This window comes from Eublepharis macularius, chromosome 1 (assembly GCF_028583425.1).
Source record: "Eublepharis macularius isolate TG4126 chromosome 1, MPM_Emac_v1.0, whole genome shotgun sequence".
Classification (NCBI taxonomy): domain Eukaryota; kingdom Metazoa; phylum Chordata; class Lepidosauria; order Squamata; family Eublepharidae; genus Eublepharis; species Eublepharis macularius.
The window spans coordinates 85931054-85954978 of record NC_072790.1 but is presented as its reverse complement, the minus strand read 5'-3'; the positions used below and the strand labels follow the sequence as shown (position 1 = coordinate 85954978).

The window sequence follows — 23925 nt, the reverse complement described above, 5'->3', positions numbered from 1 at the left end:
AAGCTAAGATGTTACATGAATATTTTTGCATTTCAATATTTTCATTGATGTGAAATCATGTCTAACAGTTAATCTAACACATATATATTTTTAGAACCAACTCAGTATTACTATTTTTCTGTTTTCGTTAACAGCAAAAATAGTAACAATGTTTCAGTTAGCCGTATTTGTTATGGAAACCATCATAATAATTGATAGAAAAATGGGGGGCCTTCCACCATGTACTGACCTTCATTAAATCCTTAAAATTAAAAATTTGTTTTGGCATAGAACTGGGATTAAGGATATAAATGGAAATTATTCCAGTCACTGGTTTAATTTGAACTAGAGATGGGTACGGACCGGGAAAATGACGGTTTATGGTGGTTCGTGGTTCATCGCATTTCACGAATCACAAACCTTCACTAACTTGCCTGGTCACTTCTGGAGGCCATAGAACGCCCCCCCCCCAACACTCAGAGAAGCCAAACTCCCAGGGAGTCTTCAGCAGTCTCTCTTCTACCCACCTTCCAAGTTTGGCAAAGATTGGATTTTGGATGTCCGAGTTATAGACCCCCCCCCAAAGCAAGTGCCCCCAGGAAAGTTCCATAAGGTATAATGGGAGCCACAAATGCCAATTGGCCTGCATTGGCTCCATTGAAATACATTACAGCACCAAAAAGTTGCAATGAAAACGTGGGATAGAGTTAGAGAATCTTTCTCTGAGAATGGAATGACGGCCCTCAGAGTGGAATGACAATCTCTGGGAACAGATAAACTGCTCTGACTTGCATTGTCTCTATTGAAATACATTGCTGCACCAAAAAGTTGCAATGAAAATGTGGGATGGAGTTAAAGAACCTTCCTCTGAGAACAGACTGATGGCCCCTAGAGTGGAATGATGGTTCCTGGGAGCAAAAAAAAACTGCTCTGGGGCTGGAATGGGGACAGAAGTACTCTTTGAGGGAACAGTCAAGGAGATGTTCTTGAGGAGATGGGAAAATTCTTTTAAAGGATAGGGGGACAGAGACAATCTATGAGAGGAGGTTAATCTTGGAGGGAAGGAGTAGATGTTTAGGGAGACAGGAATATTCTTGTACAGGAAAGGACAGAGGTGATCCATGAGGGAAGGTCAATCCTGGGGGGAAGAGAGGTGCTCAAAATAATAATAAAAAATTCCTCAGATGAGTAACCCACTAGGCTTAGCCCCTGAGCCTGGCTGTGGAACAGAAGCAGATGCACCAAAATGTCAAACACAGGCCTCAAATAGAAGAAGTTCCTCCCTGTCTCCTGCTGGAAACTGAAACCACTTGCCTGAGAGTTGAGGGTTATACTCCTTCTGCTCTCATAGAGCAGAATGGGTGCTGTCTTGTAGGCAGCCAGAACTGCTTATCAAGCTTCGGAGGTCTGACATTGGTGTTCCCAGGGCTGCAGAAGGGCTGCAGAAATCCACACACACACACCCCACACACACACACCATTGTCTAGGAAATAGATTGATCGGCTCCAGGCTGTCTGCAGTGATGAACTGAAAAACAAAACAAACGAACCACCCTAAAAATCATAGCGGTTTGTCACGGTTTGTCAGAAATGCACTCTTGACAATTCGCTCGTTTGTGAACCACGGACCAACTTGGTTCGTGACAAACTTTGGTTTGTATTTTGGTTTGTGCCCATCTCTCATTTGAACCATGCTATTTCGAAGGGTTCTGGGTGAATAACCAATTGTGAAACATGTTTATAGTTTCAGGTAGGTCTGCAGAAGAACAGCAAGATTTGAGTCCAGAAGCACCTTAAAGCCCAGCAAGATTTTCAATGTATAAGCTTTCAAGAGTCTTCAACTATCTTATACCCTGAAAATCTTGTTCGTCTTTAAAGTGCTACTGGATTTGAATCTCATGAAATATGTTTGACTACCAAGCAAAATTCAAATAGTGGACATTTAAAATGGGGTGAATTTGGACCTCTGTTTTTTTAAACATCTCTTTACTGTCTTTGTTTTTTGATCAGACTGGTGGCCCTCTGTGTGTGTGGTAAAGGCCAATTAACTAGCAAAGGGGAGCCTTTGTTCACTATATAACATTTCTTTCACTGAAAAAATATTTGTTTGCTTCATTGCCATATCAGGGATGCTGCAAATTTCACAACATAACTTGTTTAATATTCACAATCATACTGTGTGCTTATCTTGAGATGGTCCCCCGCAAAGTCTGCATTCTTCAACCAGCACCTTACTGGTTGTGCCTGCCCTCTGAATGGCTCATCTCTCTTCCCCCAGGTCAAGGGCTTTCTTCGTGATGTCCCTATCCTAGTGGAATTCTCAGTCTGACAATACACATGCTCTGCGGGACCAGTCTGTGTTCTGCAGGGCATGCAAGGCAGAATTATTTCAGCAGGCTTTTAACCAGTAGTGATATACCATGCAATCTTTGCCACCTGGTTGTTTTTTTACTATTGATTGTATTTATGTGACCCCTTAATTGTTGTGATGTTTTTAGTTTTAATATATAATATTTATTGTTGCTTTTAATTGATTTTAATATTGTAAACCACTTTGGGCCTTGTTTGAAGGAGAGGCAGTATAAAAATGTTTTAAAAAATATATAAGTTCAGAATTCATCGAGCAAGCTGAACATCTGCAAAACTAGTTGGCAGCTGCCATTTGGTGAGAAACTGGCTTATAGTTGATTGGGGAATCCACTGGGAACCAGGTTCTGATCTCCCAGGGCTTCCATGTATCTTGGTCCTTTTATGCTGGGAAACAGGACAGCTTGGTCTGTGTGTGTTTGTGTGTGTGCATGTTTGTAGCTTAATCACAGGTTGGGGGATCAGCTGGGAATGGGCTTCGGATTAGTCAAGTTGGAGATCAAAGTGAGCAGCTTCTAATCTTCCTGTTGCAATCTCCTCTCCAGTCTGCGGGGTTGGGCAAAACAGAAATAATCAGCATCTTTCTATTGTGAAAGGGAGAGGAAAAAAGGAATAATTTATCTCCTTTTCTCTGCAGCTCAAGGGAACAGCTTGGTGTGGTAAGAAGAGATGGGGAATCAGCTGGGTTTCTCACCATCTCTGCAAGTTGCTTCATCACAGTCCAGAATGCAACAATGTTTACAGGAGTAACTCCATCATCTGGGAGTTGGCTCCTGATTCTGCCACCCTCTCTCAAAAAAATTTGCTGGGTACATGGCAGTATTTCCCCAGTAGTAGGTCAGGAGCCAGCTTCCATCTGATGAGGGTTTATGATAACCTTTCCTGAAAATAAACACAAACAGGTTGTGAATATGTATTGTCGAAGGCTTTCACGGCCGGAGAACGATGGCTGTTGTAGGTTTTCCGAGCTGTATTGCCGTGGTCTTGGCATTGTAGTTCCTGACGTTTCGCCAGCAGCTGTGGCTGGCATCTTCAGAGGTGTAGCACCAAAAGACAGAGATCTCTCAGTGTCACAGTTTGGAAAAGATGTTGGCAGGTCATTTATATCTACTCAGGAGGGGTGGGGTTGAGCTGAGTCATCCTGTAAGAGTTTCCCAGGGTGTGGAATGCTAATGGCGGGAGGCTTCACTGTATCCTGAGGAGGTTCTTTTGCATATGGATTGGTACTTGATGTGCTAATCTTCTCTGCAGGGCTATTGTCGGGGATAGAATGTTTTGTTAGCCTGGTGTTTTTCAGAACTGGAAACCATGCTCTGTTCATTCTTAAGGTTTCTTCTTTCCTGTTGAAGTTTTGCTTATGCTTGTGAATTTCAATGGCTTCCCTGTGCAGTCTGACAAAGTAGTTGGAAGTGTTGTCCAGTATTTTGGTGTCCTGGAATAAGACACTGTGCCCTGTTTGAGTTAGGCTATGTTCAGCCACTGCTGATTTTTCAGGTTGTCCAAGTCTGCAGTGTCTTTCATGTTCTTTTATTCTTGTCTGGATGCTACGCTTTGTGGTCCCGATGTAAACTTGTCCACAGCTGCAGGGTATACGGTATACTCCTGCAGAGGTGAGGGGGTCTCTACTGTCTTTTGCTGATCGTAGCATCTGTTGTATTTTTTGGGTGGGTCTGAATACTGCTTGAAGGTTATGCTTTTTCATAAGCTTTCCCATCTGATCAGTAATTCCTTTGATATATGGCAAATGACCTACATCTTTTCCACACTGTGACACTGAGAGATCTCTGTCTTTTGGTGCTACACCTCTGAAGATGCCAGCCACAGCTGCTGGCGAAACGTCAGGAACTACAATGCCAAGACCACGGCAATACAGCCCGGAAAACCTACAACAGCCAAGGTTGTGAATAGTTGAACAGCCTGTTGATTAATCAGCTTCCTGATCACCACTGGCAAATAGGATGAAAGCTGAACTGGCAGGTGTTTGAGCATCTCCATTCCATGCATCCTTAGCTAGCTTGTGTGCCTCTGTTCTTAACATTTAACATTTGTTATCGTTCTCATGCCCCCTAAATGTTCATTCAATTAATGTACTTTGTAAAGTAAACTGATGTTATTGTTCCTATTTTGTGGAAGAGTGTGCATGGGTTGAGGCAGAGAGATGCTTAAGGAAATTCCAGAACACAGTTCATATTCTTAAGTACTGCTTATGTTGGAAAACCTTTCAGGACGTAAACAGGAATCTGTACATTTAGTACATGTAATGTATCATATTTTGCATATACCTTAATGCAATAGCTCTCTAAAACCCCTTCGTGTTCAAAACGGTATCTAATTGTGTCATTCTCCCTTAGCCTGTGGCCGTGGATTCTACAAATCATCTTCGCAAGATCTGCAGTGCTCACGCTGTCCTATGCACAGTTTCTCAGACAGGGAAGGATCTTCACGGTGTGATTGTGAAGACAGCTATTACAGAGCACCTACTGATCCTCCATATGTCGCTTGCACAAGTGAGTTATTTGTGAGTTTAATCACAAAAGACATTACTCAAATAAACATAGCCTTTGTAAGCAACTATCTAGTGCACAACATTAGCCTTCAGTAGTTTTTGCAGATAAAAGATACAATTGAATAGCACAGAGAGACAATAAGCATAGAATACTGAAACTGCATAAATACAGTTTCTGTGCTCTCCTAACATAACCTTGATGACATCAAAATACTGCATAACTCATAACAGTAGGAGGAATGTGTATGTGGTTCTCCTGAGAATGTATATTCATACAAAGCTTGCCTAATGCCATATAGCCCCCAAATTGAAGAAGATGCTATATAGTTACAGAGTTAGATTGAAATGTCCTCAGATGTGGCTTACCTTTTTTCCATCTGCAAATAGACTAACCTCATAGATTGACAATTCAAGTAATGAATTTATGCACGTTCCTCAGATCCAAAGCTGTACCCAAATATAGCTGTAAATCACATCAAAACTGAATAAGAGATATCTAAGTCCACTCAGTTTTACGTTTTTTTTTTAAGGAGACAGAAATTCAACAAGAGGAAATCTGTGTGAGTCAGCTTTTGAGGTGCATTAACTTATCCCTTTAATTGGACAGAAGAAAAGCTGTTAAAGCTGGGTGAAGTAAATACATAAAGAATGGCTATCCTGTTTCCTTAATGGAAAATAAATAAAATTCCTTGTCAAGTGCATTCAAGTGGGCTTTTGGGTAGCTTGTAGTAAATATAATTAAAGTTGATGTCTTGGCAAGCTTTTGACTCAATAATTAAAAGAACAGCTAAATTTTCCCTACTGATTTTCTCTCCCCTCCCCCTTTTTATGTTTGTGTTCCACAAAGGGCCTCCATCCGCACCGCAGAACCTTATTTTTAATATTAATCAAACTACTGTAACTTTGGAGTGGAGCCCTCCTGCTGATAATGGAGGAAGAAATGATGTGACCTACAGGGTATTATGCAAGAGGTGCAGCTGGGAGCAGGGTGAATGTGTTCCCTGTGGGAGCAATGTTGGATATCTGCCCCAGCAAACTGGATTAGCAGACAACTATGTCACCGTCATGGACTTGCTAGCTCATGCTAACTACACTTTTGAAGTGGAAGCTGTAAATGGTGTTTCCGACTTGAGCCGTTCTCAGAGGCTGTTTGCAGCTGTTACTATTACCACTGGTCAAGCAGGTGAGTGAGCTCTCTCTAGGACTCTAGAACACCTGGAACAGAGATGTTGCAAGCTATATTTAACAATGCTTTGTGCCAAAATGGATAGCAACCACAGAACGGCAGCTTGTTCCACAGGCTTTTAAGTAGGTTAGCAATGGTATTTTACTAACATAAAATTAAGGTGGTCCTGAGAATGGAACACATTAGGTTGATTTCTGTTGGAGCAGTAGAGCAGTGCCAGTGGCAAAGCTGGGCTGCCATGCCAGTGCAAAGGCATTCTAGATCCTGTTTTCAGTTTCTGCTGTGCCTTGTGCTATAGGACTGAGAAATTAGTATACTTACACTGTATGGTCACAAATCCAGCCAAAGTTAAGCACTTCAGAGCCCATTGATTTCAACAAGAGAGTTTACTTATATCACTTAATATACAAGTTTATATGTTTAACAGTAAGGTTGTGAATGCAGTCAGAAATATCCTTATTTAACAGCAAATACATTTTACTCAGTAATTTGTTCATGGGTGAAGTTTGTTTGCTTCTATGTAGTTCCAGTGGCCTAATATTTTCAAAATAAGCCCCATCATGTTTATATTTCATTCTGAAATGGTTTAAATTGTTTGTTAGAGCCTGAGTTATTTAGGTAGGTGCCTGCCTACAGATATTTCGTATTCACATCTTTTGCCCGGAATTATGCTTCCAATTTATTTAACGCTTCCAAGATATTTGACAATGAGATTCAGTGAAAATGTGACAGTTATTCCTTGTTTCTTATATTTATGATAATATGATAGGTGAAATGTCAAGGAAAATAAAATCAAACTATCATATCACCCAAGGGGGAAAATGTATTTCAGTGGTTTTGCATGTTAAACTAGGAAGTCTCTTACTCTGGAATGTGAAATGATGAACTGCTTGCTGATAAAATGATGGTCTGGCAAGTCCATTCTGTATTTTGCTTTGTGGAGCTAGTACAAAAGAGCTTGGTTGCAACACTGAGATTGTAATATTTTTTTGGATTCAAAATGCAACTTTTAAGGTGTAGACATTTACAGTTTATTTCTAGAAATATTGTTAAGGGACTTATTTTTTAAAAAATAACTTTATTTAAAAGAAGAAAAAAATACAATAGAAAGTGCATAAAGAATCTTGAACAGAATACAGAATAATAGATTTAAGCTACAACAAAAATATAAGCAAGATATATAACGACACAGCTAAATTTCATAATATTACTCCTCTCCCTTTCCTTAATTACTTTATACCCAAATGTTTCACTCAGTGTTGTATATTTAATCATATAGATCCCATTTTATATTCAACTTTTTAAAGATCTTAGTTTTATAATTGGTCTGTATCCATGTCAACTATACGTGATTTTTCAGCATGAGCAATTTATTCACCTGAGTGTTCAGGAGGGGTCTACATAGGGATCAGTGGGGAAGGTTTTTTTTTTCTTAAAATGTTTATGCTTGCATTGTCAAAGTTTCTCTCTGTCTGTTCTCTGTTAATCCTTGACTGGACAATGTGTTCTGCAGTGCACCACATATTGTCAGTTGTAAATAGGAGCTCCATATATGTACTAGGGGTGTGCAAAGGCACACTGTTTCGTTATTCTTGTTTCGGGTTTACCCGAAACAAGAATCTGTTTCGGATACAGGCAAAAGCCGAAACGGCTAGCCGTTTCGGCTTTCGGCTTTGTTTCTGCTTTCTTTGGGCTTTTTCAATGGGAAAATGCCTCCGTCTTCCCGGACGCCTGGGGGAGGCATTTTCCCACCGAATCATCCCAAAATTGGTGGGGACCTTCCTCTCACCCCTTTCTAACAACCCCCCATGTTTCAGACCGATTGGACTTTGGGGGGCCATGTTATGGCCCCCCAAACCAGGTCCCCCTATCCTCGCATAAGAAAGGGAAGGGTGAGCATATTGTTAGCTTGCTGCTGCTCATCTTCTTCTTCATTATTTCCTATGGGGAAAAAATGAAGAGGCAGGCTTCCTTTGCCAGGGGTGGCATTTTGCATGCAAAATGCCCCCCAACCCTCTGGGGCCCTTCTCCCACCCTTCCTCCCACCCCCCACCAAGGCACAGCCTGCTCCCACTTGGGGGGGCATTTCATGGCCTCCCCAAGTAGGTGCTCTCAGCCCCCAAAGTCCACCTCCTACAGCCCCACACAAACCCAATCCCCCCCCAGCTGCCACACACAGACCCAAATCCCCACATTAGCCCCTCACAGACCCAAATCCACCCCCAGCAGCCCCACACCCATAACCCCAGGAACAGGCTGGCAAAGGCTAGCCCTCTCCCTTTGTTCCCTATGCTGGGAACTTCTAAACTCTCTTTCCCTGGGCAATTCTGCACAGCCCAGGGGTGCCACAATGGTGGGCACACTTCTGAGTGCCAGCTGGTCCCTGTGAAAGAGCACCTGAACCACAGACACCCTCCCTCAAATTCCCCCACCACCTACAGAGATGCCCCATTGTTCCCTATGATGGGAACCAACTGCACAACAAAGAATAAAACACGAAGAACACAAAATAAAGTTTTTTAAAAATTATTTTCTCCCTTTCAAAGTACAAGTAGGCAAAGCATTATGACACATTACACCAGCAGTCCCCCACACAGAAAAATAACACAACTCACTTAACATCAGAGAATCACAAAAGCACAATTCCTGTCAAAAAAACTTTATTTCTTGAACAGCTTTAGGTTACACAGCAGGGGGGCACACCAAAGGGCATGGCAGCAGTATCTTACACAAAAATAACACAACTCACTTCACATCAGAGAATCACAAAAGCACAATTCCTGTCAAAAACACTTTATTTCTTAAACAGCTTTAGGTTACACAGTAGGAGGGCACAACAGGACATGATAGCAATGTACTACACAAAATAATACAACCCACTTCACCGTTTTTGACAGCAATTGTGTTTGGGTGATTCTCTGATGTGAAGTGAGTTGTGTTATTTTTGTGTAAGATACTGCTGCCATGCCCTTTGGTGTGCCCCCCTGCTGTGTAACATAAAGCTGTTCAAGAAATAAAGTGTTTTTGACAGGAATTGTGTTTTTGTGATTCTCTGATGTTAAGTGAGTTGTGTTATTTTTCTGAGGTGGAATGCTGGAATGCCCTTTGGTGTGCCCCCTGCTGTGTAACCTAAAGCTGTTCAAGAAATAAAGTTTTTTTGACAGGAATTGTGCTTTTGTGATTCTCTGATGTTAAGTGACTTGTGTTATTTTTCTGTGTGGGGGACTGCTGGTGTAATGTGTCATAATGCTTTGCCTACTTGTACTTTGAAAGGGAGACAATAATTTTTAAAAAACTTTATTTTGTGTTCTTCGTGTTTTATTCTTTGTTGTGCAGTTGGTTCCCATCATAGGGAACAATGGGGCTGGCTGGCCAGCCATCTCTGTAGGTGGTGGGGGAATTTGAGGGAGGGTGTCTGTGGTTCAGGTGCTCTTTCATAGGGACCAGCTGGCACTCAGAAGTGTGCCCACCATTGTGGCACCCCTGGGCTGTGCAGAATTGCCCAGGGAAAGAGAGTTTAGAAGTTCCCAGCATAGGGAACAAAGGGAGAGGCCTGGCATTTGCCAGCCTGTTCCTGGGGTTATGGGTGTGGGGCTGCTGGGGGTGGATTTGGGTCTGTGAGGGGCTAATGTGGGGATTTGGGTCTGTGTGTGGCAGCTGGGGGGGAATTGGGTTTGTGTGGGGCTGTAGGAGGTGGACTTTGGGGGCTGAGAGCACCTACTTGGGGAGGCCAAGAAATGCCCCCCCAAGTGGGAGCAGTCTGAGCCTTGGTGGGGGGTGGGAGTAGAGGTGGGAGAAGGGCCCCAGAGGGTTGGGGGGCATTTTGCATGCAAAATGCCACCCCTGGCAAGACAAGCCTCTCCCAGCTGTAAGTAGTAGAGAAAAGAGCACCTACTTGGGGAGGCCATGAAATGCCCCCCCCCAAGTGGGAGCAGGCTGTGCCTTGGTGGGGGGTGGGAGGAAGGGTGGGAGAAGGGCCCCAGAGGGTTGGGGGGCATTTTGCATGCAAAATGCCACCCCTGGCAAAGGAAGCCTGCCTCTTCATTTTTCCCCATAGGAAATAATGAAGAAGAAGATGAGCAGCAGCAAGCTAACAATATGCTCACCCTTCCCTTTCTTATGCGAGGATAGGGGGACCTGCTTTGGGGGGCCATATCATGGCCCCCCAAAGTCCAATCGGTCTGAAACTTGGGGGGTTGTTAGAGAGGGGTTGGAGGAAGGTCCCCACCAATTTTGGGATGATTCGGTGGGAAAATGCCTCCCCCAGGCGTCCGGGAAGACGGAGGCATTTTCCCATTGAAAAACCCGAAACAACCCGAATCGTTTCGGGTTACTTTCTTTCGATTAACCCGAAACGTTTCGGGTTTCCCAAAACGTTTCGGATAACCTGAAACAACCCAAAACAAGTTTGTTTCTTTCGGGTTTCAGAAACCCGAATTGCACACCCCTAATATGTACTCTACATGTTGCTTCAGTTGGCTTTCTCCTACAAAGTTGTTTCTAATAGTTTTTATAGTTTTCTATTGCTTCATATAGATAATTACAGTGAGTCTCAGAAGTCATTTTTATTTTTGTAAGTGGAAATATACATGATAACTATCGTACCTAATGCCGCTCCTGATCATAAAGAGGATGGCATAGGAAAAGAGGCTTCATGGGCAGCCTGTGTAAAAGAGACCTTGAGAGTCCTATGTTTGAAGAGGACTGTGGGATGCAGGCTGGAGGCAGCTATATATGAGGCTCTTTCCCTGCCTCCTAAGTATAGGAGATCTGACTGCTCTACATTCTGTTATTAACTGCTCTATATTAGAATTAATTTATTAGTTACACTAACCATTGCAGGTCCTTTCTGTATTTAATAAAGTTGTGGTCTATTATATCAAAAAGTGTTGGCTCTTTTTACTCTGTCTACAAATGCTTTATTTGCAGAGCTAGGTAGATAATATTTTTTAATTTTAAGCAATAATAACCTGGTTTAAAATTTAATCTGAACTTAATGCAAAAATCTGTCATTAAATACTGAATGTACTATCCACTTACAAATACAGAAAGGTGGCTGATTTCTTTTGTAAAGAAAAAAGTGTGGAAAACACTCTCATTAGTTTTTATATAGCACAGTAATTCAAGTGCCTTTATAATGACTTGATAGTAAGTCACCTCAGAGGTCATCAGCAGTGCCAACTTTAGCAGAATTGCATCCTTCTAAAGCCCATAGACATCTGTGGACTGATAAAGATAATAACTGCTTAGGATGACACTGCTTATGATTAGAGATGGGCATGAACCCAAATACGAACCAAAAAAACCCCATGAACCAGCCTGTTCGTGGTTCGCGAACCAGTGGTTCGTGGAAGCTCGTTTCCACAAACTTCCATGAACTGGTCTACTGGTTCATTTGGTTTGTATTAAAGGGGCAGTTTAAACTTTTCCTGCCTCTTGAAAGTGGCAGGGCACTTTAAACGGCCCAAACCCCAGCCCTACACTTACCTTGCCCAGCTGCCCTGCGGGCCTGCGGCGTCCTCCCCCCTCCTCCCATGAGCGCAGGAAGGCCATTTTTGGCTTCCTTTGCCACTGCGCAGGCCCACCATTTGAGGGGTGGGAAAGCCATTTTGGGCTGGTGTGCGGGCCCGCGCAGTGGCGGAAGAGGCCAAATACGGCCTTCCTGCCCCTCATGGGAGGAGGGGGAGGACGCCGCAGGGCAGCTGGGCAAGGTAAGTGTGTGGCTGGGACTGTGGGGGGTGGGGGCTGAGGTTGGGGCCGTTTAAAGGGACCTGCCCCTTGCAAGGCAGGAAAGAGCCCTTTAAACTGTCAAATGTCCTTTCCCCTGCTGCTGCTAAACAGCTGGGAAAGGGGCATTTAAACCCCACAAACTGGTTTGTGAACTTAGCCCAATTCGTACCAGTTCATGGTTCCTGGTTCGTGAAAATCCATGAACCATGAACCTCATGGTTCGTTTTGTGATTAGATCATGTCTAATGATCTGAGTGATTATTTGTTCTTATTCTGTTACTAGGAATTACTTGATCTCTGCAATGGTTCAGTACTCTATCAATATTTGTATGATTCTACCTATTTTTCAAACTACATCATGGAGAACTGTGATCTGGGCAGGAACTAACACCAGCCTTTGCAGCTAGTTTATACTGTTTATTTTTTTTAAGGGCTAAGGAAAAACAGGACTGCTATATCGCAAGGAAAAAGGGCAGATCAAAGCAGAAAGGAACATCTGGGAAGCACCTTCCAGTGTTGATTACATCTAATACCACTCTAAACAAATCTGTAATGACTGCTGCAGGTCCCCATTTGAGGCCATGTGCATTATTATCTAAAACACTGACAGTGCACTGCATAGCTGGTAATTTCTAAAATGGTACCAATATTCAGTTAAAATTTTAAGAAATGCAGCGTCTCATTTCTGAGGTTATATAAAGGTTCTGTTCAGTTTTAAAGCAGTGTGGGGGTTCATGGTTTAGTAACCAATTAATACGCACTTTCATTTAGGAAGCATCTAAATGGTAAATATAAAGTTTTTATTTAAATCATTGATTTAATTTGGCCCTTTTTCTTATTCAAATTAGCTGTTGCATATTAAGACAATATCCTGATCTTCATTATATGTGCATTTCTCTACGATAGCAACAGAGAAGACTGATACGTAGAGGGATGTTTTACCCGTCAGCAAATATATTTACCGAATTCTCCTTAACAGTTTTTGCTAAAGCCCCTCTGCTTTTATAATAAATAAGAGCACAATTCATGTATAGGATGTGCAAAACTTTAATTTTTTAGTCCTGGGTTGTTAAGAGAAGCTGAAAATATTATTGCAGTGTTTTGCTTGGTTCTCAGTGAGTGTTTCTGGAGTACATTTGTTGGGTTGAAGAAACCCTTTACCTTGGGTTGTGCCTAGGGTTTTCCCTGTAAAAGACGTTGCATCACCTCAGGGGTATCTGAATCATGTTGGCTGTTCCTGCTGAGACTCCCTGCTGATATCCATTATGAATATAATCTGCAAGCATCATTTAATCAAGAGACACAGCTAGCCACTCACAGGTTTTCCTGGGCCAAATGGTAATTGCCCCTGTGTAAATGGTAGTACGTACTTTTGGCTGCCACTGTGTTTCCCCAGGCAGTAAAGAAAAAGTGCCTTGATTCTGTTTTTTTTTCCAAACTGGAAAACAGCAGTGCAGCATGATTTCAACAGCACAAACTACCTTTTTTCCCCAACAGATTTTTTTGGTGTTAGGGGAAAAAAATGATACCATTACTATGTCATTCCCCTCTGCTGTGGCTAGCTGCAGCTTCGTGGAAGAGAGGATTTTTCTAGGAAAATGACATTGGGAGAGGGTTAACCTCCTCCTTTCAGTGTCGTAGTACAGTTTCAAATAAGTAAGATTCACAGCTGTATTTAAATTAAGTGGGAGGCAATCATTACGGCTCTCTCGCACAACATGTAGAAGACTTTTGGCCGAGAACTTTTCAGAAACAATGAATTGTTGCACTGCACATGCTCCATACAGTTGTGTTTATGTTCAGCTTTTTTGCCCTTGTTATGTGTTATTCCTTGAAAACTGGAAGAGCAAGAAGAATTATTAAACAGAAGCTTAAAAAAACAACTGAAGGATTGTGCCTTCTTTGTAGACTGAGCAAGAAAGATCATTTTATTTAAAGCTTCTGAAAAGATAACAGATAGAAAACATTGATGAACAGACACACGGGCATTTCTTACTGGCTCTTTTTAACGGTAGTGTTATATGTCTCAGCCTTGCCTATCAGGCAGATTTGAAGCAAACAATTTATGCTAAGGATCAGCTTTGGAGTAGCAAGTCTGATATTTTCATCCTGTCAACCAGTATCAGCATGGTTTAGTAATTAGAAATTTTATAATCCTGCCTAAAATACAAGGTATTTAATGCCTTCAGTTCTTCTGTCTGGGACAAAACGTACAAGGAAAGTGCAGTGAGTTTTATAATCCAAATGTTAGTGTTTCTTCAATATAGGCAAGGTACGGTTTAGAGCTACTTACCTACTTCCACTTTCTGTTCATTCTTTACCTGTAGTACCAACAGCCATATTATGTCTTTCCTAGTCTGACTTCATAACACACCTTAGTTAGAACAAACTATGATCCACAAATGTACTTCACACTGTCACTTTTAATTCTGCTTTTCCTGCTGATTACAAACCATAGTTTGTCAAATGAGACATCATGCCCAACCATAATTAAACCAAACATATTCTACAAACCTATATCAAACCATCACACTAAAACGTCATTAAGTTTTCCTAAACATAGTTTGATATAATGTATAAATTGAGCCATTGCCTCTAAATTACTATTTTTTTCTTTGTAAATTGCCACCACTTTAATTAAATGGTTGGCAAATAGACAGTGCTCAGTGGCATATATAAATCCATGCTGTCAGTGTCTTAGACTGCCATATGGTGTGGAGAATTTGAGTTCTCAACAATTGAGCTAATCAGATGGACTTCATTACATGGTAGTTGAGCAGCACTACGTTGAGAGAGAATGTGACGTTTTGAATTGAAATGATACTTGATAGATGATGGACTGGGTTGTGTGGGGATTTAATTCAGTTTTGCCACTGCAAACTTCTCATACATCATGACAGGAGTCGTGCATTCTAATACTGTGGTAGAGCTTAGTGTAAAATTCGGTGTGACTAAATTTACTACAAAACTATCAACATGCCTCGCAATAGAAGTTGGTTCTCCCAGCTTGCTGTGAGAGATGCAAGAACTGAATGGTAGTTCCACAAGTAAAGATGTATTGAGCTTTCTATTCTGCTCAGTGCCACTGTTTGGAATACTAATTCTGTTGGTGTGTATGAGTAGAAAGAGGAAATTTTTTTACTCTTTCTTACATTGGGTCACACTAATTGAGGATAAGTTGGGTTTCGGTTATTCTAGTGTTTGACTGCAAGTGTATTATGTGCAAGTACTGGATTCTTAGAAAATTATAACCATTTTTTGGCCTTAAATTTTGACTTGTTTTCATTTTTCCCACCTGTAGCAAGGAAAAAAGTACTTACCTTTGGAGAACCATTGGACATTTTTGATAACAGGATGCTTATATAAATATATTTTATCCTTTTTTTAAGATTGGAGGGTTTTCCCCCATAAAATAATATTATTACAATCCAAAGAATGAAAACTATTTCATTGTGTTTTTCTGTAGCACAAATGGTTTTGTAATATAATTGGTAGCCCTATGGTTAAGAAAAGAGGAAATATTTTAGGGAGAAATGATTGATGACTATAATTGAGCATACAAAGGCTTAGAACTCAGTGGAAAGAGTCCTGCTTCCGTTCATTTATTTAAAAACTTTACTATGGAGAGAAGGAAACTATTAGCTTTATTTATAGCTGTGTTCATGCAGCTCTTATTTGTGACTATTATTTTCTTTGAAACATGCAAAAATAAGTATTTTCTGTAGTTTTAAAAAAAATATGTAGAAGCTATTGTGCCACCATGTTATGTAGCCAAGATCAATAATGAGTAGTACATTATACAATAAATTCTTCCTCCCTTAATAAGCTCAGGTATTTAAGGTTTTTGTCTCAGTGTATTCAACTTTTGAGATTGCTTACACAAAATGCAAATCATTGTCTAATGATCATATCAAATTGTTTGAAGAAGAAGGGGTAGGGCCTTAGAATATGAAAACTCATTAATTGTCTATTGTTCTGCCTATGCACCACTGAACCCTAAGGGGACAAAGAAGCCATGTTAGAGCAGGGAACAGTGATACCAAATCAACTGAGAATAAGGAGGGCAGATGGCAGATGATTAAGATTGAATTATTTGTCATTTTGGGATAACATTGGAAAAGGTGGTGTATGTAACAGGATAACAGACACAGCAGGGCCACATTGCTCTGCTTCATAATTTAATTATTTTGTGTTATGCTATAATCAAAGTTGAAATTGTTTAAGTGACATGCATGGTAGCAAAAGTCACAACAATGTGGCTTGTTTAGTCATCTATATGCCAAAAATGAAAGAAAACAAGGGCAATGAAAAATTACTATTTTAGTTGTGATGTTAAGTCTTCCTAGAAGAAACTTGACATATAAGTCCTAAAACATTCATGTTGTCAATCATATATGCCATGACATAATAAGCCACTGCAGGTCCATTATACTGGTTAGTTCAGATGTTGGTGTGCTTAAGCAGAGTTACATCTTTCTAAGTCTATTGAAGTTATTGAGATGATAAGCACTATAATAACTCATTGCACAAAATCATAGCAACTCATTAAACAGAAAGCAGGCATACAAGTCATTATTTAGTGTTAAGATATGTAAACTTAAAAAAAAGGAAAGTACTTAAGCTATAAATGAGTGTGGCTCCCCTCTCCTTCAGTTTCTCCGTTTCCTCTTATTAAGCTATTGCCATGTAATATAAGGATTTCTGTATATGTATATTATATAAAAAGCTTTGGTTCTACAGATGGATAATAGCATTTAATATTTAAAGTATTGTCCTGGTTAAACATTACAAAAAAAGTTTAATTCTTTTACCCACAAAATTTATCATTTTTGCATTTTAAAATATTAGGTTGAAGTATTTTCACATGAGTAAAATCATAACTAAGACTATTTGTTGAATTCTTTCTGCAATCATTTTGAAAAGGTTGTTCACTGACCATTGTACACTGATGACAAAGCCCAAATAAAGTTAATTGCTCTTTTTTCAGGTTAATATGTCAGGAATCTGACAGGATTTTGTAACTGGTTTATGCCTGAATTAAAACTAAATACAATGGGTGTCTTGTCTTGATGAAACAAGCATAAGACAAAAAATGAGAAGCCTGTCATTCAAGAGATTATTGTAGTTGTTTTTGAAATTTTAAGAAGCGGCAAGCTACAGTTGTATTTTCTAAGTAAAAGTGATATTATACAGACTTGATTAATTGTTATACCATATTTAAAACATTTTAAACTATTCTCAGTAAAGTAATAATTAGGAGTGTGCACCCTGAAAATATTTGGGTTTTCCACTTCAGGTTTACCCCGAGCAGGAAAAATATTCAGAAATACCTAAAACCCAAAGCAGATGTCACTTCGAATTCGGGTATTTGAATCGCTTCAGAATGCTCCGTAAAGATTCGGAGCATTCCAAAGTGATTCAGGGAGCTGGGCTTTCTCTCAGCACCCCCACCTACCCTCACCTCCTCACTTAGCCCCCCCCCCGTCCCCTCCAACCCACTTACCTGACTGGACGGGGAAGGCCAGAACTGCCTTCTCCTCTGCCACTGTCACCTCCTCTGGGCCCGCAGGACTGCAGGAATGGCTGGAGCAGCCACTGCTGCCGCTGTGCTGCCTTCTCCTGGCCTGCAGCGGCCTGCAGGGTGGCCGGGAAGGCCAAATCCAGCGGCACATGGTGCCTCAGGGTGGTGGGGAACGCAGGCAACGGTACCACACCCTTGACCAGCTCTGACAAGCCTCACAGCCTGGAGATTGAACTCAAATAACTAATAGGATTAGATTTTGCAGAAGGCATCATTGGTGTTATGTTAGCCTCCAAGAATAGTTCCACAGAGTCAGTAACAATACCTGCCAAGTTTCCAGACGTGGTGCATGGATAGAGCCATGGAACCCTTTACGGGGCCAATTAGGGAGATACTATCCTTCCTTCAAGAAGGGTTGAATAAAAGTCCTACCTAGGGGGTACATGCCAGAAAGATTCGGTTTTCCTGCTTCAGAATTTCTGAAGTGGGAGAAAGAGTCAGAAATAAGTGATTTCCAAAATGGCAAGCCACTTCGGAAATCACTTATTGACTCGCTTTGGTATGCTCTGTGAAGATTCAGAGCACACCAAAACTTCCTACCCCACCACTTATTTCACCCGATGGAAGGGATACGAGGGGGTTCCCTACTCCCCCTCCCAATGGGTGAAATAAGCAGGGGCAGGGTGCTTCCTGTGCTTCAGCCTCCCATCTGAAGTTTAAAGTGCCAGTTTTGGGGTCTTCCTTGGCTTCAGCTGGGAGAGGAAGAATCCCCACCTCCCAGCTGAAGTTTAAAGTGCCTGCTTGCAAGCGGCACAGAAACAGGCACTTCACACACTTCAGCTGGGAGGCGGGGAAATTCCTTTGCCTGCCAGCTGAAGTTTAAAGCCCCTTTCGGGTGCTTTAAATTCAAACTCCAAGGCTGGCTCCAGCTGACCAGTGGAGGAGGGAGCTCCCCCCACCATAGGTCAGCTGAAGCCAGCCAGGGTTTGAAAGTGCCCCAAAGCTTTCCGAAGCTACTTGAATCACTTCTGAAAGCGTTGATTCGGCATTTCTGAATTGGGTCCGGTACGGGTATTTATCCCAAATCAGAAACCCAAATTGCACACCCCTAGTCTTAACACCAGCACATTTAGACAGCAGGTAGCAAATATCTTAGGAATTAGGGGTTCTTGGAACGGACATTCCTTTATACATCACCATCATATCAGCAGATTCCAAAGGGAAATCTCATTGTTGAATCCTCCAGGCGCTCACTGGTTTTCCATATGCAATTTTAATTTGGTACTGAGGGCATTATCCAAAGACTCCTTTGAACTTATGACATCATGTCCTCTAAAGGAATTGACCTTTAAGACCATCTTTCTGATGGGAATCACATTAGCTAGACAAGTGTTGGAGCTGCATGTACTAGTAGTAGATAGGGAGCTATGCCCCTTCTTTAAGATGGCAGTAAGTTACGAACTGAACAAGCCTTCATTCCAAAGGTGAACTTCATCTTTTCATAGGACAGTCGAGATAGTACTACCCTCCTTCTACCTTAATCCAAAGCATGAGAAGGAAAGGGAATCTCATTGCACCAAAGCAGGATTACATCTGAACATCAAGAAGACAAAAGTACTTTTGTCTTCTTGATGTTCAGATGTAATCCTGCTTTGGTGCTTTCTCCTTGAACCTTCATCAGTAGTTGTTTCAAGTCTTCACTATTTTCTGCCAGTAACATGGTGTCATCTTTGTATCTCATATTGTTAATGTTCCTTCTGCCAATTTTTACTCCAGCTTCTTCTAGATCTAATCCAGCTTTCCTTATGATATGCTCTGCATAGAAGTTGAGCAGGTAGGGAGATAATATGCATCCTTTCTGATACCCTTGTAAACCGTTCTGTTTCTCCATATTCTATCCTAACAGTAGTTGCTTGTCCAGAGTACAGGTTGTGTGTAAAAACAATTGGATGTTGTAGCACCCTCATTTCTTTTGACACTCTCCATAGCTTTTCATGATCCACACAGTCAAAAGCTTTGCTGTAATCTGTAAAACACATGCTGATTTTCTTTTGAAATTCCTGTGTGTTCCATTAGCCATTGTAAATTTGCAATGTTATCTCTAGTGCTTCTTCCTTTCCTAAATCCAGCTTGAACCTGGCATTTCTTGTTCTATATATGGTAAGAGTCTTTGCTGTAGAATTTTGAGCATCACTTTACTTGTATGGGAAATTAATATGCTAGTCCAATGGTTGCTGCACTCTTTGACATACCCTTTTTTGGGAATTGGAATGTAGACTGAGAGTTTCCAGTCTGTGGGCCATTGTTTTGTTTTCCACATTTGTTGACAGATTCTTGTTAAGATTTTGTTGGACTCTGTTTCTGTAGCTTGAAATAGCTCTATTAGTATTCCATCTATTTCAGGTGCTTTGTTTCTCCCAATTGCTTTGAGCGCAGCTTTTTCTTCACTTTCTAAGACTTCTGGTTCTTCATCAAGGACTCTGTTTCAAAAATATCTGTCATCCTTCCATCTCTTTTATATATTGTTCAGTGTGTTGTTTCCATCTTTCCTTTATTTTGTCCTGGTCAGATACTGTATTTGTTATTGTTATTCCTGTTAAATGTTATTCCTGTGATGAGTTATAAAGTACATGCAAGACACCTTTATACATTCTTTTTCTACATACAAGGGAAATAGCCATAATCCAGCCAAACTACAGATATCTTTGGCAGAAATTTAATCAGATTTTCCCATTAAAGTCAATGGGTTTTAATGGTTTTAACAAGGCTCCCTTTGTTACCTCATGATTATGACCATGAAAAGATCAAGTTATGGTTAACCATTAAAACCCATTGACTTCAGTGGGGAAATTTGCTTAAATTTACTTAAATTTCTGCTAACGATATCTGTAGTTTGGCTGGATTATGGCTATTTCCTTTGTATGTAGAAAAAGAATGTATAAAAGTATCTTGCATGTATTTTACAACTTGTCACAGGAATAACATTTCCTTGTGAAAAAAAATCATATGTAGCTTTCTGAACATCCATGCTGGTCTCTCAATGGCTCCGACTTGATTTTGAAAGGAATTAAGAGCTGAGGGACGAGAGCTGAGCAGGAACCAGCATGGCCTGAAGATGTGCCTGGTGCTAATTTAATTGCTATTCTGACAATAAACTCGTGTCTTTTAAAGCATTTTATAATAATTTCAGTAGGGTAAAATTTAAAACATTTTAATTCCTATCTGATTAAAACACAGCACAATGAACTAGGAAAGGATTATGTCTACTTTTCTCTATTTTCTTTGGTTTATGAAAAATCCTTGAATTTCTGAATTGTTTGATTAAAAGGCTCATAGATGCTCTTAGGTAAGCAAATGGGCAGTACTGTAGTAAAACTAGTTTTTTGTTTGTGCCATCAAGTTTCAGCTGACTTATAGCAACTCTGTAGGGTTTCCAACTTCTATTTATTTATTTACCCTATGGCATTGTTTATGGAAATGCCCTTGATATTGATTGTACTTGTCACAACAGGCTGTGAACCAGAGAAGCTCTCTGTAGGCTGCCACCACTCTGGTACAGGCTCCTCAGAAGGGCCCAAAGCACCCAACCAACCCCTTTTGTTTATTCTTTCCCAGTAGGTTTTACTTATTATGTGACTGAATGAGGTGTGAGAACCCAGGCAGAATGATAAACAACTTTATTTAACAGGTTTACTAATAACTGGTGTTCAAAACTTTGTAAAATAAAGAGAAGAGTAGAGGTTGGTGAACAAACAAAATAAAATACCTTAATACGTCTAACTAGACTGTTCTTAGCTGTCTCTTGGTGACTGGCTTCAAACTGTTCCACACCTTCTGGATGAGGGATCCTTCTGTCTGTAGCAGCCTCTCCTCAACTCCGCTCCCTAGAAGTGATCATCCTCCCACTGTAGCGAGGCCTTTTATCCCTTCTTCTCAGACACCATCCCCCTACTTCTCTATTGGTACAGTTTTTCCTTCCACATCCCCTCTTAACCAATCTCAGGGTCCAGAGGGGACTTGGGAAATGTAGGTCATGTAGTCCCTCTAGTACAGGCTTCCCTGGAGCTACTAGGCCTCACTACATAGGCCCAGGTTCATAATAGTACTAATTACACTGTGTAATCCACCTTGAGCCTCAGTGAGAAAGGCGGACTATAAATGATATAAAAAAGATTAAATACATAAATAAAATAAATCTTCAGAGATGGTTTGCCATTGCGTTCCTCTGCATAGCAATCTTTACTTTCCTTGATGGACTGCCGTTCACGTACTGAATGGGATGAACCCTGTTTAGCTTCTAAAATCTGAGGAGATAATAATAACAACAGCAGCAGCAACAACAACATTTATATACTACCCTTCAGGACAACTTAACACCCAGTCAGAGTGGTTTTATTATTATTTTTATATAAGTGTTTTATTATTATCATCATCATCATCATCATCATCATCATCATCATCATCATCATCATCCTCACAACAATCACCCTGTGAGGTGCGTGGGGCTGAGAGAGCTCCAAGAAGTTGTGACTGCCCGAAAGTCACCCAGCTCCTTCCCTTGGCCAATAAAAGAGGCGATCATCTGCCCACTTCTTTAAAAAATCCCTAGACAAAAATGATGTGGTCAGTTATCACCCAGTCTCCAATCTGTCCTTCCTGGGCAGAGTGATTGAGAGAAAGCAGTAGCTGACTAACTCCATCTCTTCTTGGATAACTCTGGTGCTTTGGACCCTTTTCAGTCTGGATTCAGGCCAGGCAATGGGAGAGAAACAGCTCTAGTGGCTTTAGTTGATGATCTCTGCTTGAACGTAGACAAAGGCCATGCTTCTTTGTTGCTCCTCCTGAATCTGTCTGCAGCCTTTAATACAGTACATCTTGCTGAGACGTTTGGAGGTGGAAGTGGATATCAAGGGATATGCCTTGGACTAGTTTAAATCATTTCTCATGGAACAGAATCAAAGGGTTGCTGTTGGGAACCAGTTGTTTCCAGAGTGGAAATTTTCTTGCAGGATTCTACAGGGAACAATCTTATTCCCCATGATATTCAATCTCTGTATGTAAAGCCTTTAGCAGAACTATTATGGAGCTATAGAATTGTATGTGATAAATATGAAGATGACACCTTGTTGTATATCTCACTGTCCAAATCACTGTGGGATCTTGGGTTGCTGCCTGACAACTATGGTTAAAAGCAAGTTAAGGTAGCTTCAGAAAATGCTTTCTATAAACTCAGTCTAGCCTGGAAGATGGCCCCTTACATTGACACAGCTGATCGGGCCATCTGGATCTGTGCAGTGGTAAAATTGAGACTACTGTAATGCACTGTACATAGGTCTCCCCTCTGAGTTAACTCAGAGACTCCAGTTGGTGCAGAACACTGCAGCTTTGTCATTATCAGGAGCTAGGAAGAGCATGAATATTATTCTCATTCTGCAGTCATTCCATTGGCTACCTATCAGCTACCGAGCTCAATTCATGGTATTGGCTACCACATACAAAGCTCTTTAATGCCTTGGTCTATCATATCTACAGGAGTACCTCTCCCCCCATGTTCCACCACAGCAGCTTCATTCATGTGAACAGGTTTCTGTAGGTGCCACCTTGCACATGGGCAAAATCAACAGCTGTCTGTACACATGCATTCTCTGTGATGGCTCCCACCTTAAGAAATGACCTCCATGAACAGGTCAGGAAAGCTTCCACTCTCCTGACTTTCCACAAATCATGCAAAACTGAATTTTCAAGAGGACTTCTGACTCAGAGGGCTGTACATAAGAAAGTGGTCTCAATGAGTCACATAAGTAAAGGGACAGAGACTATAGACCTTACTACTATATACTGTTGCTGTAAGTAAAATACTATTGGATAGTTTCTGTGTTTAATATGTCAGTTTTAAAATTGCGTATGCCCTTTTAGCATTTCTTCTATTCTCTGTTGGATTCTTGCTAGTTTTAAGAGCAAGATTTGGATCCAGTAGCACATTAAAGACCAACTAGATTTCTAGAGTATGAGTTTTCTAGAGTGAAAGCTCCCTTCGTCATGTACGAGCTTGAAAGCTCATACCCTGGAAATCTGGTTGGTCTTTAATGTGCTACTAGACCCAGATCTTGCTCCTCTACTACAGACCAACACTACTACCCACCTGAAACTATCTTTATGCTGGTTTTAATTTTTTGCAAATTTGCATTTATATACCCTATTATATTGTTAATTGAAATGTGTTTTAAATAGACTGTACCTCACACTGTGTATTCCGTCTTGACTCTCAGTGAGAAGGTGAACCATAAATAATGTAAATAAATAAATAATTAAATAAAAATTTTAAAAAGCTTCAGTGCAAACATGATTTTTTTTTTTAAAGGGTAACCAGTCACTTACAAAATGTGACCAGGGTCCAAAACGACTTGTGTACATGTGAAGCATTGCCATATTCTCACAGGATTGGTGAATTTTCTAACATCACCTCTTCATCCCTAATATATTGCTTTGGAATCTCCGTGATCTCCAGAAATGATTAGTTTGGGAGGAGATGGGTCCTGATGTTGGGTCCTTAAAAACTCCCAAGTACTAGTTTGGAGTATTCTAAGCCAAAGATACCTTCCCCTTTTCTTGAAAACTTTACCTCATCATTTTTTG

General features: G+C 40.8%; 1 protein-coding gene across 6 annotated transcripts in view; it reads left to right on the top strand.

The window, feature by feature from the left end:
* Positions 1 to 23925, top strand: part of EPHA7 (EPH receptor A7) — a 241926-nt gene that overhangs the window by 90891 nt on the left and 127110 nt on the right. For 5 of the 6 annotated variants that reach the window (XM_055000369.1, XM_055000362.1, XM_055000387.1 and 2 more), the window contains exons 4-5: positions 4698 to 4853; positions 5700 to 6035. The exons of the other annotated variant lie outside the window; for it this stretch is intronic. In XM_055000369.1, the coding sequence (XP_054856344.1) occupies positions 4698 to 4853; positions 5700 to 6035 (492 nt within the window). The remainder of the gene's footprint in view (positions 1 to 4697; positions 4854 to 5699; positions 6036 to 23925) is intronic. 6 annotated transcript variants of the gene reach the window in all.